We start from the raw sequence: 21,771 nt of genomic DNA on the forward strand, positions 1-21,771 counted from the left end.
CACCACTCACACCTGCAGCCCTGCAACATGCTCTGGGAGGAAAAGCGACCAAAATCTGGAGGGGAACAAAGAAAAAGGGGCAGAAGTAGGCCAAGAGTGAACTTAAATGGATTTTAAAATCCACAGATTTTGCCTTTTCCTGGAGTTTGGATGGGATTTCAGCAGTGCCACCTTTGTGGGGTCTGCAGGGCAGCCCTTGCCTTGCACCAGCTCCTCCCTTTCATCTCCTCGCCTCTCTCTTATTTTTAAATATGCAAATACATCAGAGGAGCCTTTCAAATTGCTGACTGCAAATAGATCTGAAGGGCTTTTGAGCTTCTGAGAGGCTCCTGCCTTACCCTAACTAAATAAACACCACACAACACACACACACAAACTCATGGATGCTGTGCATTCACCGTGGATCTCTGCGAGTCCAGCCCTGGTTCCCCGCAGCTCCTTTGTCCTCCCAGCATCACCTGCCCAGTTTGTGGGGAATTTTCTGGGGTGCAGAGGAGGGAGGCTCCCTTTTTTATCCCTGTGCAGGGTGGGATCAGACCGAGTTTTTGAGGAGGAAAGCGTTGGGATGATGAGCAGAGGGAAGGCGAGGCTTTAACTCGACAACACCGAGCGTGAGTCATAATTCTCCCAAAAAAAAAAAATGGGACAAACAACAACTCCACACCAGCTGGGAAGCACAGGGGTTCTGAAAATCTCTGATTGGCTCTGATTGAAGCATTCAACAGCACCAGGGCTGCTGGAAAATCCTGAATGAAGGCGCTGAGGCCCGGGTTTGGCTGAGCACACCAAGCTGAGCCTTACGGGCACCCAGCACCGTAGTGGGACAAACCCACAGCACCAGAACTGGCTGGAGGAAACCCCAAAACCAAGTGATTCCTGTTATTCCTGATATTTCATTTTTTCTCTGCATTTACCACCTCGGCCAGCTTTTGTTGATTTATCCCGTTGCTGTTTCTCACTCGGCTTTAGATGCTGGAAAATCGAGGCTTGGGAGGAATTTGTGCCTTGGGAGTCCCAGCCCTGTGCTCAGCCTTGCCCACCCCTCCTCTCCCTGCCTGAGATCCCTATTTATGGCACTCTGTTTACCACTAGAAACCTTAAAAGTGCTAAATGCTTCCAAGGTTTCAGCTCAGATTTGATCCCCAGGCGACCTGTGGTGTATAGTTAAATAAGGCTGGTTTATGTATGCTGCACCCTAAATCTAAAGGTCAAGGGTTTGGTGGCCATAAATATTCAAACCTCATAGGCTGGGTCTTTTCAACCTCCTTTTAAATATTTATGACAGTGCTTCCATGGCTGCAGGAGAACGTTATAATAGTATTAAGAGGGAGGAAAAAAAGGCTTCTCCATCTAAAAGCTCAGCATGAGCCATTTTCATATATTATGCATCACTAAGTGCTGTTTATGGCCGTTTTTGGCACTGGAACCCGGCAGAGTTCATGAATCTGGGGCTGGGCAGGGTTTTGGCATCAGCCTGGAGTGGGCACAGCTGAGCTCCAGCAGGGCCTCTCTTGTCCTGCCACAAATCTTCCCTAAACTTTGCCCCAAGCTCTGGAGATGCGTGGAATGAAGATGCCACTATGGCTGGTCACCTAAAAAAGGACCAAGCTGAGTTTGTGCCAGCCGGGGGGTGGCTGCTGCCTCTTCTCCCGAGATTTTTTTGGCTGTGAAGCATCTGGGGAGTGCAGAGCCCTGTCAGCATCAGCTGCAGGAATTCTGCTCCCAGCGTTTGTTCCAGCCCAGCTGTGCCCTGCTGGCACAGCTCTGCTGGTTCCCTGGAGATCAGCTGGGTGGGGGCAGAACTGGGGTTAAAGGATGGATCCCGGGATTTGGGATTTTGGGATTGCCCGCGAGCAGCAGCAGCAGCAGCGCTGGGGTCTGTGGAAGGAGCTGGGAGGCAGAGGATGAGCCAGCAGGGAGGTCAACAAAGCTGAAATCCCCTCTAGACTTTAATCAGCTCCTAATTACCGCTGAGATGGGCTTTTGTCCTCGGGTAGAGCAGAATTCAGCCTGATTTTTGGTGCTTATCTCTTTCATTTCCAGGAGTGGTTTAAGGGAAAGTGCTGGGTCAGCTCAGTTTCCTTGAACTCATGAACTTGTATTGTAAATTAATCTCATTTGGGGAGGGAAGAAACCGGATTTTCCCCCATTCCATTGAAACAGACCCTGGAGCTCTGAAAAAAAAAAAAAAAAAGAGAATGATGGCCAAGCAAATGGACACGCAGCATCCATGGGCATGCATCCAGAGTGGGATGTCACAGGTTTCATTTCCTTTGGAAATCAGGTTTCAAACTAAGACTAATCAGAGTTAAAAACCACTGCAGTTCCCCCAGCCCAAACGGTGCTCGATGTACTCAGTATATTACATCCTCAACAGCAGAGCAGCATCTGCTCCATAAAATGAAATGTGTGTGTCACCATATGCAGGCAGCATAATGTGGGCTCAAATTAAATAAAAACATTTCGGGCTATATGGTCCAATATGCAGTCTGGGCCCTGGAGGAGGCTGGGATTGACTCCCAGGTTTTCAGCAGGTGGCTGAAAAGCTGAACCCAAACCAGGGCAAACTTGGGGTTTTATCAACAGGATAAGTGTTCTCTGCACTTTCCTCCCTTTGAGCCAATAACGCTTCTGGAAATTCAGGAATTATTGGTCACATTTTTAATTTTTTAAATATTTTTCTTTCCTTTTTCATCTGTGGCTTTTTTGCACCTTTCCACTATTTGGAAAATCTCCGAGGTGGCAGAACCTTGAGTGGCAGCAAATCCTGCTTTCCACCCAAGAGCTGCCCTCCAGAAACACCACGGAAACTCAGCCCTCAGCCTCTTACCTGCTTACCACAAATAAGAGGTAAACTCTGCTTCAAACCACTCGAGTCTCACCTTTCCCACCTCTTTTCCCCCTGAATTCTCTCCCAAGGAGGGAGATGCTATTTTAGAAGAGGCTGTCGGTTCTGATCCTCCTTGACCCCGTTTGTGGATACAAAAATGAGCGAATTCCCATTTGTTACGGTGATGATGATCCTCGTGTGCCTTCAGGGCTGCTGGGAAGTGGCAAAAAAACCCTTTAAAAGCCGCTAATGTGGAATTCATTTCCTTTCCGAGGTGCAAAAAACAAAGTGCCAGGCAGTGAGGGGATGTGTTGGAAATCAAAATGTCCCTCAGACATTGTTAGAGGTTCCAGGCCTTGGTCAGAAGCATTTTAGACCCTGGCAGGCAGCTGGAAACAGCTGTGATTTTGGGTTTGAGCCATGGAATGAGTTACCAACTTTGGAGGTGGAACAAGCAGTCACAAAAGGTTAGATAGGATAGTAAAAGTAGTTACAAAACAGAGGGGAAATTTTTTTAGTATTGTTCAGGGGGGTTTTAGCACCTGTCCAGGGGGGTTTTTACTTTGTACATGGGGGTCAGAAGTTCTAAGATGGAGGAAAGTGGGCTGATCCTGTTCTTCCTCTTTCTCCTTCCTTACCTCCATGTTTTTGGTGATGTTGGCACTCACAGATTGGTTTAGAGTAGAAAAGCACTTTGTAATACAGATAGTAGGTATTGGGGAAAACTATAAACATGTAATACATAATATAGCATATAAAAGATAGCAGCAGCCCTGGGTGGGGAGAGAGAAGAAGAGGACAGCAGACAGAGAGGATGTCAGGGTGTGTGTGTGCCTCTGCCCGGGCCGCTGACCAAGCAGCCACAGCCCGAGAAGAAAATCTTTTAGATAACTCACCATAAACTGCCTTGAGACCAAACAGCAAGAGCCTGCACAGTTTTTCTTTGGAAGCACAGGTTGGAGGAGGAATTTTTCCACCACATGGGACCCCAGAGCAAGCCAGGGGTTCCCACAGGGATGTTTGCAGAGGAGCTGCCTCAGACAGTTCAGGTATGCCTGGTGTGGGGTTTTATCTCCTTTGCTCAGCTCCTTGAATTATTTGGATAATGAAAAGCCCAGGAAAAGCAGCGTTCTGCTCTTCAGAAGCAGCAAAACCAAAATTTCCAGCTGTGAGGCTCGGACCGAAGCGTTTGATGAGGGGGGAATAGCACAAGAGCAGCAGAAATGAAAGGAAAACACAGCGGTGCAATGGAACGGGTGTGAAAGAATTTGGGGATTCGGGATGCACCCGGGAAGGGCTGGGACAAAAGGAAGGATGTGTTTGCACCGGGAAAAGGAGCTGCAGGATGAGGGCAGGGACAGGAGTGGGACAATTCTGTCCCTGCCCGGGGCACTGGTGCTCTGAGCAGGGGGTGGCCGTGGCTTCCGTGGCCAAGGGAAAGGATTTGGCAGCTCCCAGAAATCCTTGGCTGCACTGCCAGGGCTGGGTGCCACCAAATTTGGGTGTCACCAAGGATGGGTGTCACCATGGCTGGGTCCCACCAAATTTGGGTGTCATCAAGGTTGGATGTCACCAAAGCTTGGTGTCACTAAAGATGGATCTCACCAAATCTGGGTGTCACCAAGGATGAGTGTCACCAAATTTGGGTGTCACCAAGGCTGGGTGCCTCTGCGGCTGGGTGTCACCACGCCTAGGTGGCACCAAAGATGGGTGTCACTAAATCTGGGTGTCACCAAGGCTGGATGTCACCAAAGCTTGGTGTCACTAAAGATGGATGCCACCAGATTTGGGCGTCACCAGATTTGGGTGTCACCAGATTTGGGCATCACCAAATTTGGGTGTCACCATGGCTGGATATCACCAAATCTGGACGTCACCATGACTAGGTTCCACCAAGGCTGGGTGTCACCAAATTTGGGTGTCACCAAGGCTGTGTGCCACCGAGGCTGAGTGTCACTAATGCTGGGTGTCACCATGGCTGGATATCACAAAGGTTGGGTGTCACCATGCCTAGGTGTCACCACAGCTGGGTGTCACCAAATCTGAATGTCACCATGACTAGGTTCCACCAAGGCTGGATGTCACCAAGGCTGGATGTCACCAAAGCTAGGTGATACCAAGGCTGGGTGTCACCAGGGCTGGGTGTCACTAAATCTGGATGTCCCCATGGCTGGATCCCACCAAGCACAGAGGAAGGGGCTGCCTGCTGTCCCTGCCCTTCCCTGATGTCCCCTGCATTCCCTGCTCCGGGCAGGGCTCTTGGCTCTGCTCTGCCTTCAGCTGAGTTATTTCACAGCCTGGCTCTCCTCCCCGAGGGCAAAAACACCAGGCCCTATTTCTACTCCAAACTCTGGACTCTTACTTGGCTGGTTTTTTGGTTTTTTGGGGATTTTTTGGGGTTTTATGGTTTTTTTTTAGTTTGTGGTTTTTTTTGTTTGTTTGTTTGTTTGTTGTTTGTTTTTTTTTGTGTGTTTTTTTTTAATTTTGGTTTGGTTTGGGGTTTTTTTGTGGGTGGTTTTTTTTGTTTTTTTGGTTTGTTTGGGTTTGTTGTTGTTGTTGTTGTTGTTGTTGTTGTTTTTTGGGGTTTTTTTTTGAGGAGATAAAAGCACCTTTGTGTACAGAAAGCTTCCCCCTGGCAGCCTCCTCCCAGCCCTCCCTTTTCCCAGGGAAAGAGCCGGAGCCTCTTTAGTCACAATCCACGGGCAGAGGTTCTCCAGACCTTGAACTCCTTCCAAATTTCGAGGAGGTGTTTTTCAAAGTCTGAGGAAGACACTGTTGGAATCAAAAGATCTGAGCTGTGCTCCCACTGGGCGATATTTTTTCACCTTTTATTTCTCTTGGTTTCTCTGATTTGTGCCCTGGGAGTGGAGCTCCTTGGGGCAGGGCTCTTCCCTGGAGGAAAGACCATGCAAGGCCTCCCCCTCTGCAGCTCCAGCTCAATAATCAATAATAATATTCATTCAGAAATACTTCAAAAGAGGAATCAATTAAACCAACTGCAGGGCTGATGTTTTTGCCCAAGTGCAAGCCACGAAGGTCAATAAAACCGGATGTGTATAAACCCAAAGGAGGGGGGAAAAAAGAGATTTCCCCCTTGGTGCTTTGGGGAAAAAATCCATTTCAGAGCCATGTCTGTGTAAAACAAGCTGGGGTTTCATCTTTGAGGTCTGAAATCATCCTCCATGGGCACAGCAACTTTCCAGGTGAAGTGGAGCTGCTTGTTGAAGGTTTTTGTGTGAAACGAGCTCTCATTGCTGGGTCTGCCTCTCTCCAATCTATTTTAAGCCTTGGCTGCACCTGGAGCCTCCTGAGCTGCAGCAGCCTCGTGGGCAGGCTTGGTCAGGAGCTGCTCAGGTAGGTTTTGAAGGCACTTTAAACACTGAAATACCCACAGAGGAACTCTCTCCTCCTCCTCCCTCTGAATTTGGGGTGGTTTTTTTTGTCCTGCTGTGATCCCTGCCAGGGGGAAGGCGCTGCCTGTGGAAATCAAACACTCCTGGGGTGCCAGGGGAGGAGGTGTTCAAACCCTCCACTGATGCTTTTGGCCTCCTTGTGCTGCTCTCCATAAAGTCAGGAGGAGTTGAATGCTTTTTTTTTAATATCTTCAGCTTTTATGGGCTCTAAAGCACCGAGTTTAAAGCAGGTGCTGAGGGAAGTATCTCAGGAGTATCTCTGTGGGACAGTCAGACATTCCAGCTGCTCCATGGGCTGCTCACTCAAAAGGGATGGGATGATTATTCCCTGTCTGGAGCTGCTAAAACCCTCCCAGGACTGGCACAACTCTCCATTAAATATTTGCTGATGCAAACACACAGAAAGCCTTTTCCAGTTTGCTCCCAGCTCAGTCACAGCCCTGCAAATTTCCTGGTTCCTGCTGAATTCTGTGGTGCCAGAACTTGGGAAGCATCAGCTCATCCCTGCACAGATCCTGCTCCACTTCCAAGGGCTCCAGGTGAAGAAACCTTGGAGCAATAACGGGGGGAAATCCTCTGCTGGGGGCTCTGCTAACCCTGGACAAGGAATTTGGGTTGTGTCATTAAATAATCATCACCAATAATTATCTCTGGAGCAGGGGGAGGCGATGCTTTTCACCCGCAGCACCACAAAATAAAATATCTCATGATATTTATGGGGTCCTGGAAGAAATTTGGGATTGGGAAGCATTCATGGGGGGGTGTGAGAGGGAAAAATGAGGGGCAGAAGCTGCCAGAGAGGGGTGGGCACTGCCTGCAGCCCCCGGGGCACGGCAGGTGAGGAGAGAAGGATTCCCAAATCCCCCCGAATCCCCCGGGAGCTGAGCCTGGCACAGGAGGGAGCTCGGAGCCTTCCCGGGGGCTGCTTTGGGGTTCTGGGGGGATCAGAGCCCTGGGCACCCCCCTGGCCCCGAGGGATCCCCGGGAGCGCAGGGATGGGAACTCAGGATGGGGATTCAGGATGGGAACTCAGGATGGGGCTCAGGATGGGGATTCAGGATGGGAACTCAGGATGGAGATTTACAATGGGGATTCAGGATGGGGATTCAGGATGGGGATTCAGGATGGGAATTCAGGATGGGAATTTAGGATGGGGTTCAGGATGGGACTTTACAATTGGAATTCAGGATGGGAATTTACGATTGGAATTTACAATGGGTATTCAGGATGGGAATTCAGGATGGGAATTCAGGATGGGAATTTACAATGGGAACTCAGGATGGGAATTTACGATGGGAATTTACAATGGGAATTCAGGATGGGGCTCAGGATGGGAATTCAGGATGTTTTTAACCCCCTGCTCCCCGCGGGGTCCCCGCAGCCTCAGCCGCGCTCCCGCGCCTGCTTTTCCCTGCTTTTCCCCCTCTCCCTTTGCCGTGTTTAGTTAAATTTCCCCCGCCTTACTTGATGTCACATCCTGTTCCACAGCCATCCCCTGCTAGTAGCCAGCCCTACCAATTCCTTTCTTTTTCTTTTTTTTCTTTTTCTTTTTTTTTTTTTTTTTAAATCCCTGTCCTCTCCCCATCACCCCCCTTTTCCAGGCAAACTTTTGGCAATAGCAGAGATAATCGCTGCGTGCTCCGCTGAATTCCCCTTCGCAAATGTCTTTGGAGCAGGGGAGCCATTAAAAAAAAAAAAAAAAAAAAATTAAATAAATTACCAGACAGCCAGCACCGAGAGCAGAGGAGAGAAACTGAGATCCCAATAAATATGCAAAGTGAAGGCTCTGCTGAGCAGATTTCTGGCATCGCATCCCGAGGGTGCTGAGAGCAACACGCAAAATCAGGCTGGGTTTTTTTTGCTATTTTTTTTTTTTTGCTATTTTTTTTTTTTTAAATAGCGTTTCGTTGTGTATGTTTTTGTTTTTTTTTTTTAAATACAAATTAAAATATTCATAAGAATAAAGGAGCGAGGAGGCAGCGAGGCTCGGGGACGGCGCAGGGGAGGCTCGCCCGGAGGAGATCTGCATGCGAGGCGCTTCGAGCGGAGCGAGAGATGCAACCGGCAAGCAAGCTGCTGACCCTCTGCCTCCTCATCCTGATGGGCACAGAACTCACCCAAGTAGGTGCCATCTCTTCCTCTTCCCCACTCCCCCATCCTCCTCCTCCTTTCTCCCCCAACGCCATTTTCTGCTCAAGCCCGGAGAGCCGCCGGGAGCTGCCGCACCTGCCCAGCATCCCGGGCATCACCTGGGCACCGCCCGGGGGCACGGGCCGGGGGCTCGCCGCCCTGGCACCCCGGCCCGGCAGCGCCTGGGGGGCTGCGGGACCCCCGCTGGGGCTGGGAGCTGCCGGGAGGAGGTGGGAGTGATGTCCCCTCCTTGTCACCCTCGCGTGCTGCTTTTAGGTGACATTTAAATGTCCCTTGGTGCACTTTGTTCATCCCCCTCGCTCCACTCCACCTCCTTTTTTTTTTTTTTAATCTTATTTATTTTTTTTTTTTTTCGCCTGGATTTCCATGCTTTTCTCTGCTGTCCCGGCCCCTGGGTTGTGTGGAGGCTCCCAAAATCCATCTCTTGCAAGTGGAATTTAAAACTCCATTTGACTTCTTGAGGCTGGCTGGGGAGAAGCAGGCAGGGTGATTGTCTTTTGTCTTTTTGGGGTTTTTTTTTTCCACCAGTCGCTGAGGAAAGGAAGGAAAAAAAAAAACAAAGTAATTGCAAGAGGATGCTCCAGATTGTGGGGTTAATTGTGGCGCTGCCTGGAAGCACAAAAAAAAAAAAAAATAAATGAAAAGGAAAGAAAAAGCAGCTATAAATAGGAGGGGAATGGAGGCTTCTTAGTGTAGGAGCAATTAGCAGCTGGGCTCTCATCCTGGATGCTTTCTGGAGATTATTTTCCCTTTTCTCCCAGTGACAAAGCTCTCCCTGCCACTGCCCTGCTGCTGAAGTTTGAGCCACCAAAACCTCCAGGGATTTCTGCTGCCCCCAGAGCAAGGAGAGCCCAGAGAGGGGAGGCTGAGCAGGCCGGGATGCAGGAGGGGGAGGAAGGTGAGGGATCCCGGGGCTGGGAGGATGAGGAGGGGTGGGGAGGAAGGAGCAGGAGCCCATTGTGTGTGCGAGGATGCTGAGGCCGCGCGCATGCGCCGCGCTGGACAAAGAGCCAGGACCACCAGCACGGCAGCTCCTGGCCACCTGGGCATGGCTGGTGGTGGCCACCGTGCCAGGGGGGTGCCAGGGGTGTCCCTGGACTCAGTGTCCCTCCAGATTCCCCCCAGGGGCACAGGCTGGGTGGGCACCTGGCTGCTCTCAGCCCCTGGCCGGCCCTGTCGGCGTTGAGCTGCTCTGGGGGCTTTTCCAAAGGGGAAAGCAAGGGGAAAGCAAAGGAAAAGCAGGGGGGATTGAAGGGGGAAACCAAGGAAAAAATGGGGAAAGCAAGGGGGAAAGCAGAGGGAAACCAAGGGGAAACGAGGAGGAAACCAAGGGGGAAACCAGGGGAAAAATGGGGAAATCAGGGGGAAAACCAAGGAAAAACCAAGGAAAAAATAGGGAAACCAGGGGGGAAATCAAGGAAAAAATGGGGAAATCAGGGGGAAACCAAGGGAAAATCAGGGGGAAACCAGGGGGGAAAACCAAGGGAAAATCAGGGGGAAACCAGGGGGGAAAACCAAGGGGAAAGCCAGGGGGAAGAACAAGGGAAAAGCAGAGGGAAACCAAAGGAAAAGCAGGGAAAACCAAAGGAAAAGCAGGGAAAACCAAAGGAAAAGCAGGGAAAACCAAATGAAAAGCAGGGAAAAACCAAGGTTTCTGCCCTGCCTGCCTTTCTCCTCTCCTCGCTCCTTGGTGACTGCAGCACCTCAACTTTGGCAGCAACTTTAAATCAGGGTGGGCACGGGGAGCCCAGCCCGCCCAGCCCCTGGGCAGGGAGCCCTGCCCGGCTGCTGGCACGGGGTCTGAGCCCTGCTCAAGCCGGGCTGGGCTGGGCTGGGCTGGACTCACCCTGCAGTGCCCAGCCGGGCAGGTGCCCGTGCCCTGCCCTGTGCCCGCTGGCTGGCCTGGCGCTGCAGAGCCCTCCCGGCGTGCCAGCTGCAATCCCCAAATCTGCTTTTCTGCCCAGCTGGGTGCCAGGCTGCCGTGGGGAGCCCCAGAGAGAGCCTGGGGGGGCTGATCCCAGCAGCTTTCCCTGCTGGTGCAGAAGGTGCTGCTGTCCCCTCCTGTCCTCCGCTGCAGTGACAAGGGAGGAAGGGCTGGGGACAGAGCTGGAACGGGGCTGGAGGGGCGAGCAGGGGAGCCCTGCTGGAGGGAAGGGGGCTGTCTGCAAGGTGGGGGTGCTGCAGCACCCTGGGGTGCCCCCCCGGCTGGGAGGGAGGGCGCTGGGGGCACAGGGGTGATGCACAGCCCGGGGGCTGCACCCCTGCTTTGCTTTCGGGTGGTTTTACCTGTGTGTGGCAAGGGGGGAGCAGCCCCTAAACCCCCCCAGTTCTCTGTCCTGTGCCTCGATGCCCCCTTGGCAGGGCTCAGAGGGTGGCAGGAGCCCCACAGCGAGACCTGCACGAGGCTCTGGCATTTCTTCGAGCTGCTTTGTGCCCCGGCCTCTCCACGGCTCAGCATCCCACCCTGAAATGCCCCACTTTGGTGGGGTGCAGCATTTGGGGTGCTGGGCTGGGGGGCAGGGGTGCTCTGGGCACCCTGGGGTGCAGCCCCTGCCTCTGGCCGGGCACTCAGCCCTGGGCAGGGCCAAGTGTGGGGCTCCCCATCCTTGTCCCCATCGTGGGGACACCCAGGGCAGCTCTGCTGGTGTCCAAGGAGGAGCAGAGCCAGCTGCTCTCCGAGGATCTGCGGTGTGCTGCCAGCAGGGCAGAGTGTGGGGGGATGTCTGGCTGGCTGGCTGGCTGTCTGACCCGTCCTTTTGTCCTTTTGCTGGGGCATTTCAGTGAAAACCTCCTGGTATTCCTCAAAGTTTCCTCAGCAGCTGTGCTCCCACATCCCTGGTAATTCTGGGAGCGACACCTCCCTGGAGCAGGCAGAGATGAAACACTTGGGGCTTCTGCAAGAGGGAAAAAAAACCAAAAAAAACCACCCTAAAATATTAATTATCTTCATTTACCCATTGATTTTCCTAAAAGAACATCAAGTCCCTGGTTTGCAGGAGAAGGGAGAGCCCTGCCAGGGCTCAGCAATGCCCAGCCCAGCTCCCTTCTGCCCGTGCAGAACTTCCCAGTGCCCAGTTTGGTGCCCAGACTCTTCCTCCCCCTGCCAGGGAGGAAAAAGGGGTAAGATTGAGCTGCAAATCTGCAGCCTGGAGCAGGAGGCAGCTGTCTCCTAAACCAATTTGTGCCTCATCTGGCTAACTTCAACTGGAACCAATAAAAAACAGAGGTAATTTCCAGCCCTGGGTTGTATTTATTGCTGGAGTTATCAGTCCTTGTAATCAGTATTAGCATCATACGTAGTACAGAGCTAATTACTATCAGAGGGAATTAAACAGAGCAGTGGGGGAAGCTCCTTCTGCAGCTGGGAGGGGGAAGTGTTGCCTTTGCTGTGCAGGGAACCAGGCTGGGACACCCCAGCAGTGCCCATCTGGCATTTGTGGCTTTTTGGGATACCTCAGGCAGGCAGGGGAAGGTGGGCTTGGAGAAGCAGAGACACAGAGATGTGCCTTGGGGCCAGCAGATCCCAAATGTGGGGGGACAGCAGCTGGAAATGCTGGTTTTCCTGCCTTTGTGGGCTGGAGCTGCTGGATGTTACCGTTCTGCTGGAGCTGAGCCCTGCTCCCAGCCCCCAGACTGGCTTTAGCTGGAGTCCTGACCCTTTCCCCTGCTCAAAACCCTTTTCCCCTGCTCAAAACCCTTTTCCCCTGCTCAAAACCCTTTTCCCCTGCTCAAAACCCTTTTCCCCTGCTCAAAACCCTTTTCCCCTGCTCAAAACCCTTTTTCCCTGCTCAGAACCCCTTTCCTCTGCTCAGGGACCTTTTTTTTCCCTGCTCAGGACTCTTTTACCCTATTCAAGACCCTTTTACCCTGCTCAGAACCATGTTTTCCTGCTCAGGGACCCTTTTTTCCTACTCAAGACCCTTTTACTCTGCTCAGGGACCTTTTTACCCTGCTCAGAACCCTTTTTCCCTGCTCAGGACCCTTTCTCCCTGTTTAGGACCCATTTTTTCCCTGCTCAGGGACCCTTTTACCCTACTCAGGGACACTTTTATCCAGCTCAGAACCCTTTTCCCCTGCTCAGAATCTTTTTACCCTACTCAAGACCCTTTTACCCTGCTCAGAACCTTTTTTCCCTACTCAAAACCCTTTTACTCTGCTCAGGGATTCTTTTACCCTGCTCAGAACCCTTTTTTTCCCTGCTCAGGACCCTTTTACCCTATTCAAGACCCTTTTTCCATGCTCAGAACCCTTTTTTTCCCTGCTCAGGACCCTTTTACCCTATTCAAGACCCTTTTTCCATGCTCAGAACCCTTTTTCCCTGCCCAGAGGGACAATATCAGAACTGTCTTTACTAGAAAGCAGCACAGGGAACAATTCTTCCTTGGGAAGTCACTCTGGGACTGGAGGCATGTTCCTGACCCAGGGAAACGTGCCCAAAAAAATCCTCCAAAACCAAAAACCTGGGCTGGTTTTAAGGTCTTGGCACCTGCTGTAGATCCTGGGCTTAATGACAAGAGCAGCTTTAGCTGAACACCGATTTAGGAAGGGGATGTTTCCTTCCAGAATTCTTCTTCCCAAAAAAAGGAGAGTTTGCAGAGGGTTTTTCATGCAGGAGCAGGGAGTGTCCAGAGCTGGGAGTTCATTTTCCAGAGGAGCTTGGGTTTGCCTGATCCCAAAATGTGGTTGGCCCTGGAGTCAGAAACGATTTTCACACGGAATTTTAGCAGGAGCTGGCAGGGATCCCCTTCATGGTCTTAAATTGCCACTTTCTCTCCTTCCTTCACTTTTATTTCCTGTCCATCCCATCATGAGGGGAAAAACTCTGTGATCTCCTGGAGTCAGGTTTGTGCAAAAAAAAAAAAGTGACAAAAAACAGGCAAAACCCTCGGGATATTTGAATTGGGACCCAAAACTGAGGGGAACCCAGTGCCATTTCTTGTTGGCAATTTTTTGGGGGTTTTTTTCAGGCTTTTGGGGGTTTTGGGGGGGTTTTGGGGATTTTTTGGGGGTTATTTTGAAGGGTTTTTTTTGGGGGGGTTAGAGGATTTTTGGGGATTTTTGGGGTTTTTTGAGGTTCTTTTGGGGGTTTTGGGGTTTTTTTGGGGGGGGTTTTGGGGTTTTTTGGGAATTTTTTAGGTTTTTTTGGGGATTTTTTAGGGAGGTTTTTTGGGGGGTTTTGGGGATTTTTTTTGTGGTTTTTTGGGGGTTTTGGAAGAATTTTTGGGGTTTTTTTGGGTTTTTTTTTTGCGGTGTGCTGTATTTACAATAACATGCCAATGTAGCATCCCTCAGTGGGATGTGACAAACATTAAATACCAGAAACTCCCTGGGCTGCATTTACAAGAACGTGCCAATATCTGTCACCTACGTTGGACAGTGTGTCCCCAGCCTGAACCAACAGAAAAATGCCAACACCACAGTGAGACATGGAGGGCATGAAGAAGGAGAAAAAGGACAAGGCACACCCAATTTCCTCCATCTTGTCCCCTTTGAACCCCTCATCTAAAATCCTAAAATTTTACTTTTGCACCCGTGCCACACTTAATTATTACTGATATCAAACACTCAGAGGTGGTAATTCATGCTGTAAGATTGAAAACTCTTTTCCATGGGCAGAGATCACAGCCAGTGTCTCTGGGGCTCTGTCCAGGGGGGTTCCTGACCTGCCAGGTCCTTGCAGGGAGGATGAACCCCAAAATGCCCAGGGCACCAGCCAGGCCTTGGGGCTGTAAAATCCACCCGGCTGAGCCTTAGAGCAGGAATTCTCTGCTTGGGGCTGTGGTAAGACATTTTTCTTCCTTTCAGGATTTTTTTTTTATAGAGGTGTATAGGGGTTTTTTAGGTGTATAGGTTCAGGGGTGTTTTTTTAATAGAAAGAAATGAAAGAGAAAACAATTTCTATTTCTGCCCCTTGATTTTTTTTTAAATTTTTTGTTTGTTTGGGGGTTTTTTTGTTTGTTTGTTTTTGTTTTGTGGTGGGGTTTTTTGTTTGTTTTGGGGTTTTTTTGTGTGGTTTTTTTTTTTTTTTTGTTTGCTTTGGTTTGGTTTTTTTGTGAGTTTTTTTGGGTTTTTCTTTGTTTTTTGGGGTTTTTTGGTTTGGGTTTGGTTTTGGTTTTTGGTTTGGTTTTGGTTTTGTTTTTTGTTGGTTGGTTGGTTTTTGGGTTTTTTTTGTGGTTTTTATTGTTTGGGGGTTTTTTTTATTGGAGGTTTTTTGGGGTTTTTTTGTGGTTTTTTTTGGTTTGTGGTGGGGTTTTTGGGTTTTTTTGGGTTTGTTTTTTTTTTGGTTTGGTTTGGTTTTTATGGGGTTTTTTGGGTTTTTTTTTTTTTTTGTTGCTTTTTTTTTTTTTAATGTGGAAACGTGTCTGCAGAATTGTTTACCAGAAAGTTTTGCGAGAGAGTTTTCTACAAGAACGCAAACTCGGAAAACTTTAGGAAAACCTTAAAAATCACTGCGACTTGGGCATCATCATCCCCAGCAAAATTTGGGAGCAAAATTTGGAGGAATTTGGGCACTTTTTCTCGGAAGCAGCCAGGAGAGGGAGACAGTGACCGCCGTGTCCCCGCGCTGCCACCCAGGAATTGTCACCACTGACCCTCGCGGGGTCCTTTGGGCACAGAGCTCTGGCCTTTCCCTTCCCAGCGGCGGAATTTTGGAATTTTCCACCCAGCAGCTAATTTGGAATTCCCTCTTCTCTGCTTTTATCTTTCTCTGCGCGGAATAGATGAATGCAAAAAAAAAAAGAAAAAAAAAAAAAAAAAGGATTTTTTTGTTCCCTGAGCAGCAGGGGAGGGATGGAGGAACCTCGATTTTTTGGGGGCACCTCCCCAGCTCTCGTGGGAGGGGACAACAAAAACAGTGACAGCAGAAGAGTTTTCTTATTAAAAAAACAACAAACAAACAAAAAAAAAAAAAAAACAAACCCAAAGTGCCCAGGGGGAAGCTGAGCTCCAGCAGTTCAGGGATTCTTGCAGATGTGGTGATGGAAAAGTGGATTTTTAAGGACCAGGATCCAGCTGTGCTCTGGAAAGCCCCACCAGGAATCCATCAGGTCAGACAGGGCCACCTGAGGTTTTCCTTACTGGTTTCACCCTGAGTTCCAGCATGAGGAAAGGCAGGCATCCCACCTGAAAGTCCCTGGATTTTTGGTCAATTTATTCTTTTTTTTAGGTTTTTTTTGGTTGTTTTTTTTTTTTAATTTTGAATTTTGGGCTTTTAAAAGCAGGCAGATGATCAGGGTAAGGCAGAGTTTGTGTTTGCACGTCACGTGTGCCAAAAAGTGACAAAAGTCATTGTCCTGCTGCGCCTCACCACACACCACCAACCCCAAATCCTCCCCCTGCACATCCCTAAAAAAGGGCAAGGATGCTCCTGGGACCTCTTTTCCCACCAGATCTGTGCTTTGGGGCAGCTGGGCTGGGTTCAGCTTCCATGGTCCTGCCTTGGGGAAGGCTTGGGACCCTTCCTGCTCCTGCCAGGTTATTTGTGCATTATTAATTTTCTAAAAAGGTCTGGATTTTTGATGTCCCTCCTTTAACTCCCTTAATCTCATCAGAAAAAAAAACAAAAATCCCCCAAAAGTGCTGCTTTTAATTCTTTCATGAACACTGTGAGGGAGAGAGAGAAAGAAAATCCCCCAGGATTTCTTTTTTCCCCCCATTTTTACAGGTGCAGCTCCTCTTTCAGCTGACATGAAGGGGTTTTCTGCAGGGAACCAGAGCAGTTCTGCCTCCCTCCCTCTGCCAAACGCTGGGAAAACATTCCCAGTAATGTTTGAATGTTTTAAAGGGACCTGTGGCTGCTGCTCCTTTTTCTGTGCTTTGCTGTTTGGAGGAGCTTTAATCATGGCAAAGCACTGGAAGGGGATGGGCATGAAATCACCTGCCTGCCCTGCTGGGAAAGGAGGTTTTAGCCCAGCTGGCACCCAGGGCAAGGCACAGGAGGGATTTTTATCCAGGAAAAGGCACAAGAGGGATTTTTATCCAGATCAAACCCAGGATGAGGCACAGGAGAGATTCTTAAATTGAAATACTGAAATATCCACAGGATTAATTCCTGTGTATGCGTCTGGAGCAGACAAATATGAGGGATAAAATTCCCTGACCAACTCTGCTCCCAAATGGACCTCGGGGTGATTGGGACATCAGCACCTGGGTGTTTGATAGGATGGGAAACCAGAGGGGCAAGCAAGGCCTGGGCTGCCCTGAGCACAGCAAGGAGCTGGGAGAGCAGGGATTTGGGATTCTTCCTAAAAGTGGAACCATTCCGAGGTTTTATTTCCCTGTGGAAGCCGTTCCTGCCCCCGCAGGTACCACCCTGCACGCCCAGCAGCAGTGCAAGGGATGAGGATGCCTGGGCTGGGCGAGGCTGATCCCAGGGAGTGGGGGCAGCTGGTGGTGCCCAGAGCAGGGCAGGGGGTGCAGAGGGCAGCAGGAATTCCCCCCTGACCCCAGCTGGGCAACAGGAATTCCCTCCTGATCCCAGCAGCAGGAATTCCTTCCTTATCCCAGCAGCAGGAATTCCTCCCTGACCCCAGCTGGGCAACAGGAATTCCCTCCTGATCCCAGGAGCAGGAATTCTTCCCTGATCCCAGCAGCTGGAATTCCTCCCTAACCCCAGCAGCAGGAATTCCCTCCTGACCCCAGGAGCAGGAATTCCTTCCTTATCCCAGCAGCAGGAATTCCTCCCTGACCCCAGGATCTGGGATCAGGGCAGGGGGTGCAGAGGGCAGCAGGAATTCCTCCCTGATCCCAGGAGCTGGAATTCCTTCCTGATCCCAGCAGCTGGAATTCCTCCCTAACCCCAGGAGCAGGAATTCCCTCCTGACCCCAGGAGCAGGAATTCCTTCCTTATCCCAGCAGCAGGAATTCCTTCCTGATCCCAGGAGCAGGAATTCCTCCCTGACCCCAGGAGCAGGAATTCTTCCCTGACCCCAGGAGCAGGAATTCCCTCCTGATCCCAGGAGCAGGAATTCTTCCCTGACCCCAGCAGCAGGAATTCCCTCCTGATCCCAGCAGCAGGAATTCCCCCCTGACCCCAGCAGCAGGAATTCCCTCCTGATCCCAGGAGCAGGAATTCTTCCCTGACCCCAGCAGCAGGAATTCCCTCCTGATCCCAGCAGCAGGAATTCCCCCCTGACCCCAGGAGCAGGAATTCCTCCCTGACCCCAGGAGCAGGAATTCCTCCCTGACCCCAGGAGCAGGAATTCCTCCCTGACCCCAGGAGCAGGAATTCTTCCCTGACCCCAGGAGCAGGAATTCCCTCCTGATCCCAGGAGCAGGAATTCTTCCCTGACCCCAGCAGCTGGAATTCCTCCCTGATCCCAGCAGCTGGAATTCCTCCCTGATCCCAGCAGCAGGAATTCCTCCCTGACCCCAGGAGCCGGATCAGGGCTGGGGCTGGGCAGCTGGCAGGGCTGGAGGGAAGCAAGGGGCGGGCTGGGAGCTCGGCGGCCGCAGCCTGGCACAAAGCAGCTGCCAGTGCCCGGCTGTGCCAGGGGTGCTGCAAATGCAGGTGAACCCCGCGGGAAGAAATGCTGATGTCTGACTCCAGCTCAGGAGGCTGAATGATTTCTTTATTTTAACTATACCATAATACATTGATAAACTGCTTAAAGGAGATACTAAAACTACAAACCTGCTTTTTCTAACTACCACATGTAACTCACAACTCGTGACCCTGAGAGTCCAGCCCCAGGTGGATTGGATTGACCACCAGGCTCAAACAATCCTCACCAGAATCCAACCCAGCAATCACCCCAGGGAAACAATTCTCCAAACACATTCCACATGGCAAAAACAAGGAGCAGAAATAGAAATTGTTTTCTCTTCTCCCTGTGCTCCTCTACGAACAAATCCTGAGAGAGAAGAATGAGCTGCCACAGCACGGGTTTGTCACAGGGACAGCAGCGCTCCTGCTCAAACTCCTCTCCACTTCTCCACCTGCTGGAACTGCTAAATGTGCTTTATTTGAGAGGGATCCCAGCCCTCCCTGCAGCAGCTGCACTGGGCCCAGCCTGGCTGTGCTGGGATCATCCCACACCCAGGGCCACCAAGGTCCTGCTGAGGTGGGACGGGCCAGCTCAGCAGGGATGGCATTTTGGGGCTTCCTGCTTCCCCGCTGGGATGTGCTCTGCCCATCACACGGTGCTGGATGTGAGCAGGCACTGGGGGGTCACAGGAATCCACACCATGGGAACAGCAGCTCTGGAGGGGTCGGACTGGGGCTGGTCAGACCCCAGTGGGAATGTGGCAGCTCCCAGGGCCAGGCCATGGAGGAGCTGAGGCTCTTGCCAAGGCTGGGGCTGTGCCACAAGCAGGGGATGTCACTTCTGTCCCCCGAAGAGGGACAGGGGATTAATTTCTGTGTCGTTTTGCACAGGGAGTTCCCAGGTTCTCTTAGGGAAGGATGCAGGAGCCGTGGAGTTGTGCTGGGGGGAGATTTGGCTTCTGAAATCACTGGGGCAGTTCTGCAAGTGGCTTTGGGACAGCTGAGTGGTGACCAAGCCCGGGTGACATTCCAGGCTGTGTGCATCCCTCGGCAGGGAATTCCCGTGCTGGGAATGAGGCGGGAGCAGGGCTGGCAGTGACCTTTGCTTTATCCTTCGTGCTGAGGAGGTCCTGTCGTGGCAGGACGTGGCGAGGTGACAAGCGGGGGTTTGGGGGATGCTGTGACAGCTCTTTTGGACCTGGGGACCGCAGGGGACCCGCAGGGGTCCCCCAGCCCGCGGGTCTCTGCGGGAGAGGTGCGGTCACTGCTCCGGCTGCCCTGGGTCCTGGCACGGCTCCTCGCCGCCGCTGTGTCCCGCTGTCCCCGCTGTGTCCCTCTGTCCCCTCTCTGACCCCCCTGTCCCCCCCTCTGTCCCCTCTGTCCCCCCTGTCCCCTCTTCGTCCCCGCGACCACCGAGCGACCCCGGCCCGCAGCGCCGCCCGCAGCCGCCAGAGGGCGCCACAGCCCCGCAGCGGAGGAGCCGCGCCCCCCAAAATCCTTTTCCATCTCCCCAAAACCCTTTCCACCTCCCCAAAATCCCTTCCTCTTCCCCAAAATCCCTTCCATTTCCCCAAAACCCCTTCTATCTCCTCCCCAAAATCCCTTCCACCTCCCCCCCAAACCTCTTCCACCGCCCTCAACTTTCCCGCTCTCCTCATTCCTCTCCCCCACCCAGTTTATCTCCTCAAACCTTCCCTCCCTGAAACCTTTCTCTTCCTTTCCCATTCCTGTTTGCCTCGGCTCAATCTTTCCCTCTCTCCCCAGTTCTTTCCTTTCTCCCCAAACCTTTTCCCGCTGTTTCTTTTACCTCTCCCCACATCTTTTCTCCCCAAATCTTTTTTTCCGTGATTCTTTTACCTCTCCCCAAATCTTGTTTTCCCTGTTTCTTTTACCTCTCCCCGCATCTTTTTTCTCTCCTTCCCTCCACTTCCCTATCCCAAATCTTTCCTCCCCATAATTTTTCTTCTCTCCTCCTTCCCCAGACCTTTCATCTCCGGAGATCTTCCATCCCCAATCATCCCCCCCCCATCTTCCTCCCTCCATCCCTCCCCTCTCTCCTCCCACTCCCATCTCCCCAAACCTTTTTCCCCCCTCCCTCCCCGCACTCCGCCGTCCCCTCCCTCTCCCGGTGTCGCCCACCGCAGTGTCCCCGGCTGGTTGGGCGCTGCCGGTCCCGTCCCGCCCCGGTTCCGCCTCCCGCCGCCGCTCGCTCCGGCTGGGGCGCGGCGGGCGCAGGGCTCAGCCCCGCTCGGCTGCGGCTGCACAGGGGCACAGCGGGCACAGGGGCACAGCGGCAGCGCCGGCCAGGGCGGCGGAGGAGGAGGAGGAGGAGGAAGGAGGAGGAGGAGGATGGGCCGGCGGCGAGCGGCGGCGGCGGCCGGGCGGCTGGCGCAGCCCGAAGGCAGCGGCATGGAGCCCGGTGCAGAATGAAGGGTGCCTGCCGCCCTCCCCCGCAGACATGTCTGTGCCTTTACTCAAGATTGGAGTCGTCCTCAGCACCATGGCCATGATCACCAACTGGATGTCGCAGACGCTGCCCTCCCTCGTGGGGCTCAACACCACCAAACTCACGGCGGCCACGGGCGGCACCTTGGACCGCAGCACGGGAGTAAGTGCGGGGGGCTGCGGGCTACGGGGAGGGCTGCCCGGGGCATGCCAGCCTCCCGGGGCATCCCCGGGCATCCCTGCATCCCGGAGATCCCTGCATCTCGGGGGATGCCAGCCTCCCGGAGCATCCCTGCATCCCGGAGCATCCCTGCATCTCGGGGGATGCCAGCCTCCCGGAGCATCCCCGCATCCCGGAGCATCCCTGCGGCCGCTCCCCGCCCGGCTGTCCCCCGGGCTGTCGCATCTCTCCTCGCCCAGGTGTCCTCCCTGCAGGATCTGCAGTCGGGGCAGGCTCGCCGCCCCTCGGGGACATCGCGGCCGAGTGTCCCCGCGGCGCTGCAGGAGCGGGGATGGGGCGCGGAGGGGCCGGGTGTGCTGGCAGGAGATGGGGGTGACGGTGCAGGGAGCGTCTCTGCCTCTCCCCTCCTCTCCTCTGCTTCAGCCATCCCTCGTTCGTGCCTGCGGGAGGCTCGGCCGCCCCTGCGCATCGTCCCTGCAGCCGAAGGGATGCGAAGTTTCCCTCGGGGCCGCTGCAAAGCCGCCGGGAGAGCGGCTGCGAGTCCCGGGCGGCTCCTGCGCTGCCCGCTCCGCCCTCGGTGGGATGGAGATGCAGCCGGGAATTCTCCGTGTGCGGCTGGACATCCCCTGTCCCTGCTCTGCCGCAGGGCTGGGGCTGTGCCTGAGCTTCCCACTTTGGGAATGGCTGGGAAAATCGTTCCAGTCTGTCTGTCTGTCTTCCCTGAGCAGGGAAAATCGGGCACCTTCCTCCTGCAGGCTGCACGCTCGTGTTTTCTGCCAGAGCCCCGCTACTGCAGCTCTGCTGTTCCCGGACTATTCGTGTAGTGGTTGTGCTGCTCAGTGAATGAAGCTGGGATTTTATTTATTTTTTTTTTCCACGTTGTCAGGGTTTATGAGATCAATTTATTATTTTTATTTTGTTTTTCCCCGGTAGTTTTAGCCAGGAAATCCAATTGTGCGTCTGCCTGGGCATGTCTGTCAGCGTTGGGCATTTGCGAGGTGATTTGTTCTGTAGCGAAGCCGTGAAAAGAACCTTCCCCCTCAGGCTGGGGACACGGTGACACCTTCAAAGCGCTCCCAGGCTGGTTTGGGATTAAATAATGGAGGGAAATTAAGACCGGAGAGGGGAATGCGCTGTTTGGGGTGGGCTCCGTTCCGCGGCGTGCCCCAAGGACTGCATCCCATCCCCGCTGGAATTCTGCAGGGCTGGGCTCCGGCCTTTCCCTGCCTGGCACGGAGGGCAGCGATTGCTGGGGAGGCTCCTC

General features: G+C 52.6%; 1 protein-coding gene across 2 annotated transcripts in view; it reads left to right on the forward strand.

Annotated features, from left to right (window-relative positions):
* The first annotated feature begins 7,734 nt into the window (after positions 1-7,734).
* Positions 7,735-21,771, forward strand: part of OLFM1 (olfactomedin 1) — a 35,239-nt gene continuing 21,202 nt past the window's right edge. Inside the window, exon 1 of one of the 2 annotated variants that reach the window (XM_077787912.1) lies at positions 7,735-8,364. In XM_077787912.1, coding sequence (XP_077644038.1) covers positions 8,299-8,364 — 66 coding nt within the window. In that variant the 5' untranslated portion in view covers positions 7,735-8,298. Of the gene's footprint in view, positions 8,365-20,088; positions 20,490-21,771 lie in introns of those variants that run through there. The other variant, XM_021543584.2, reaches the window with a different exon arrangement.

Source organism: Lonchura striata, chromosome 22 (genome assembly GCF_046129695.1).
Source record: "Lonchura striata isolate bLonStr1 chromosome 22, bLonStr1.mat, whole genome shotgun sequence".
NCBI classification, from domain to species: Eukaryota; Metazoa; Chordata; class Aves; order Passeriformes; family Estrildidae; genus Lonchura; species Lonchura striata.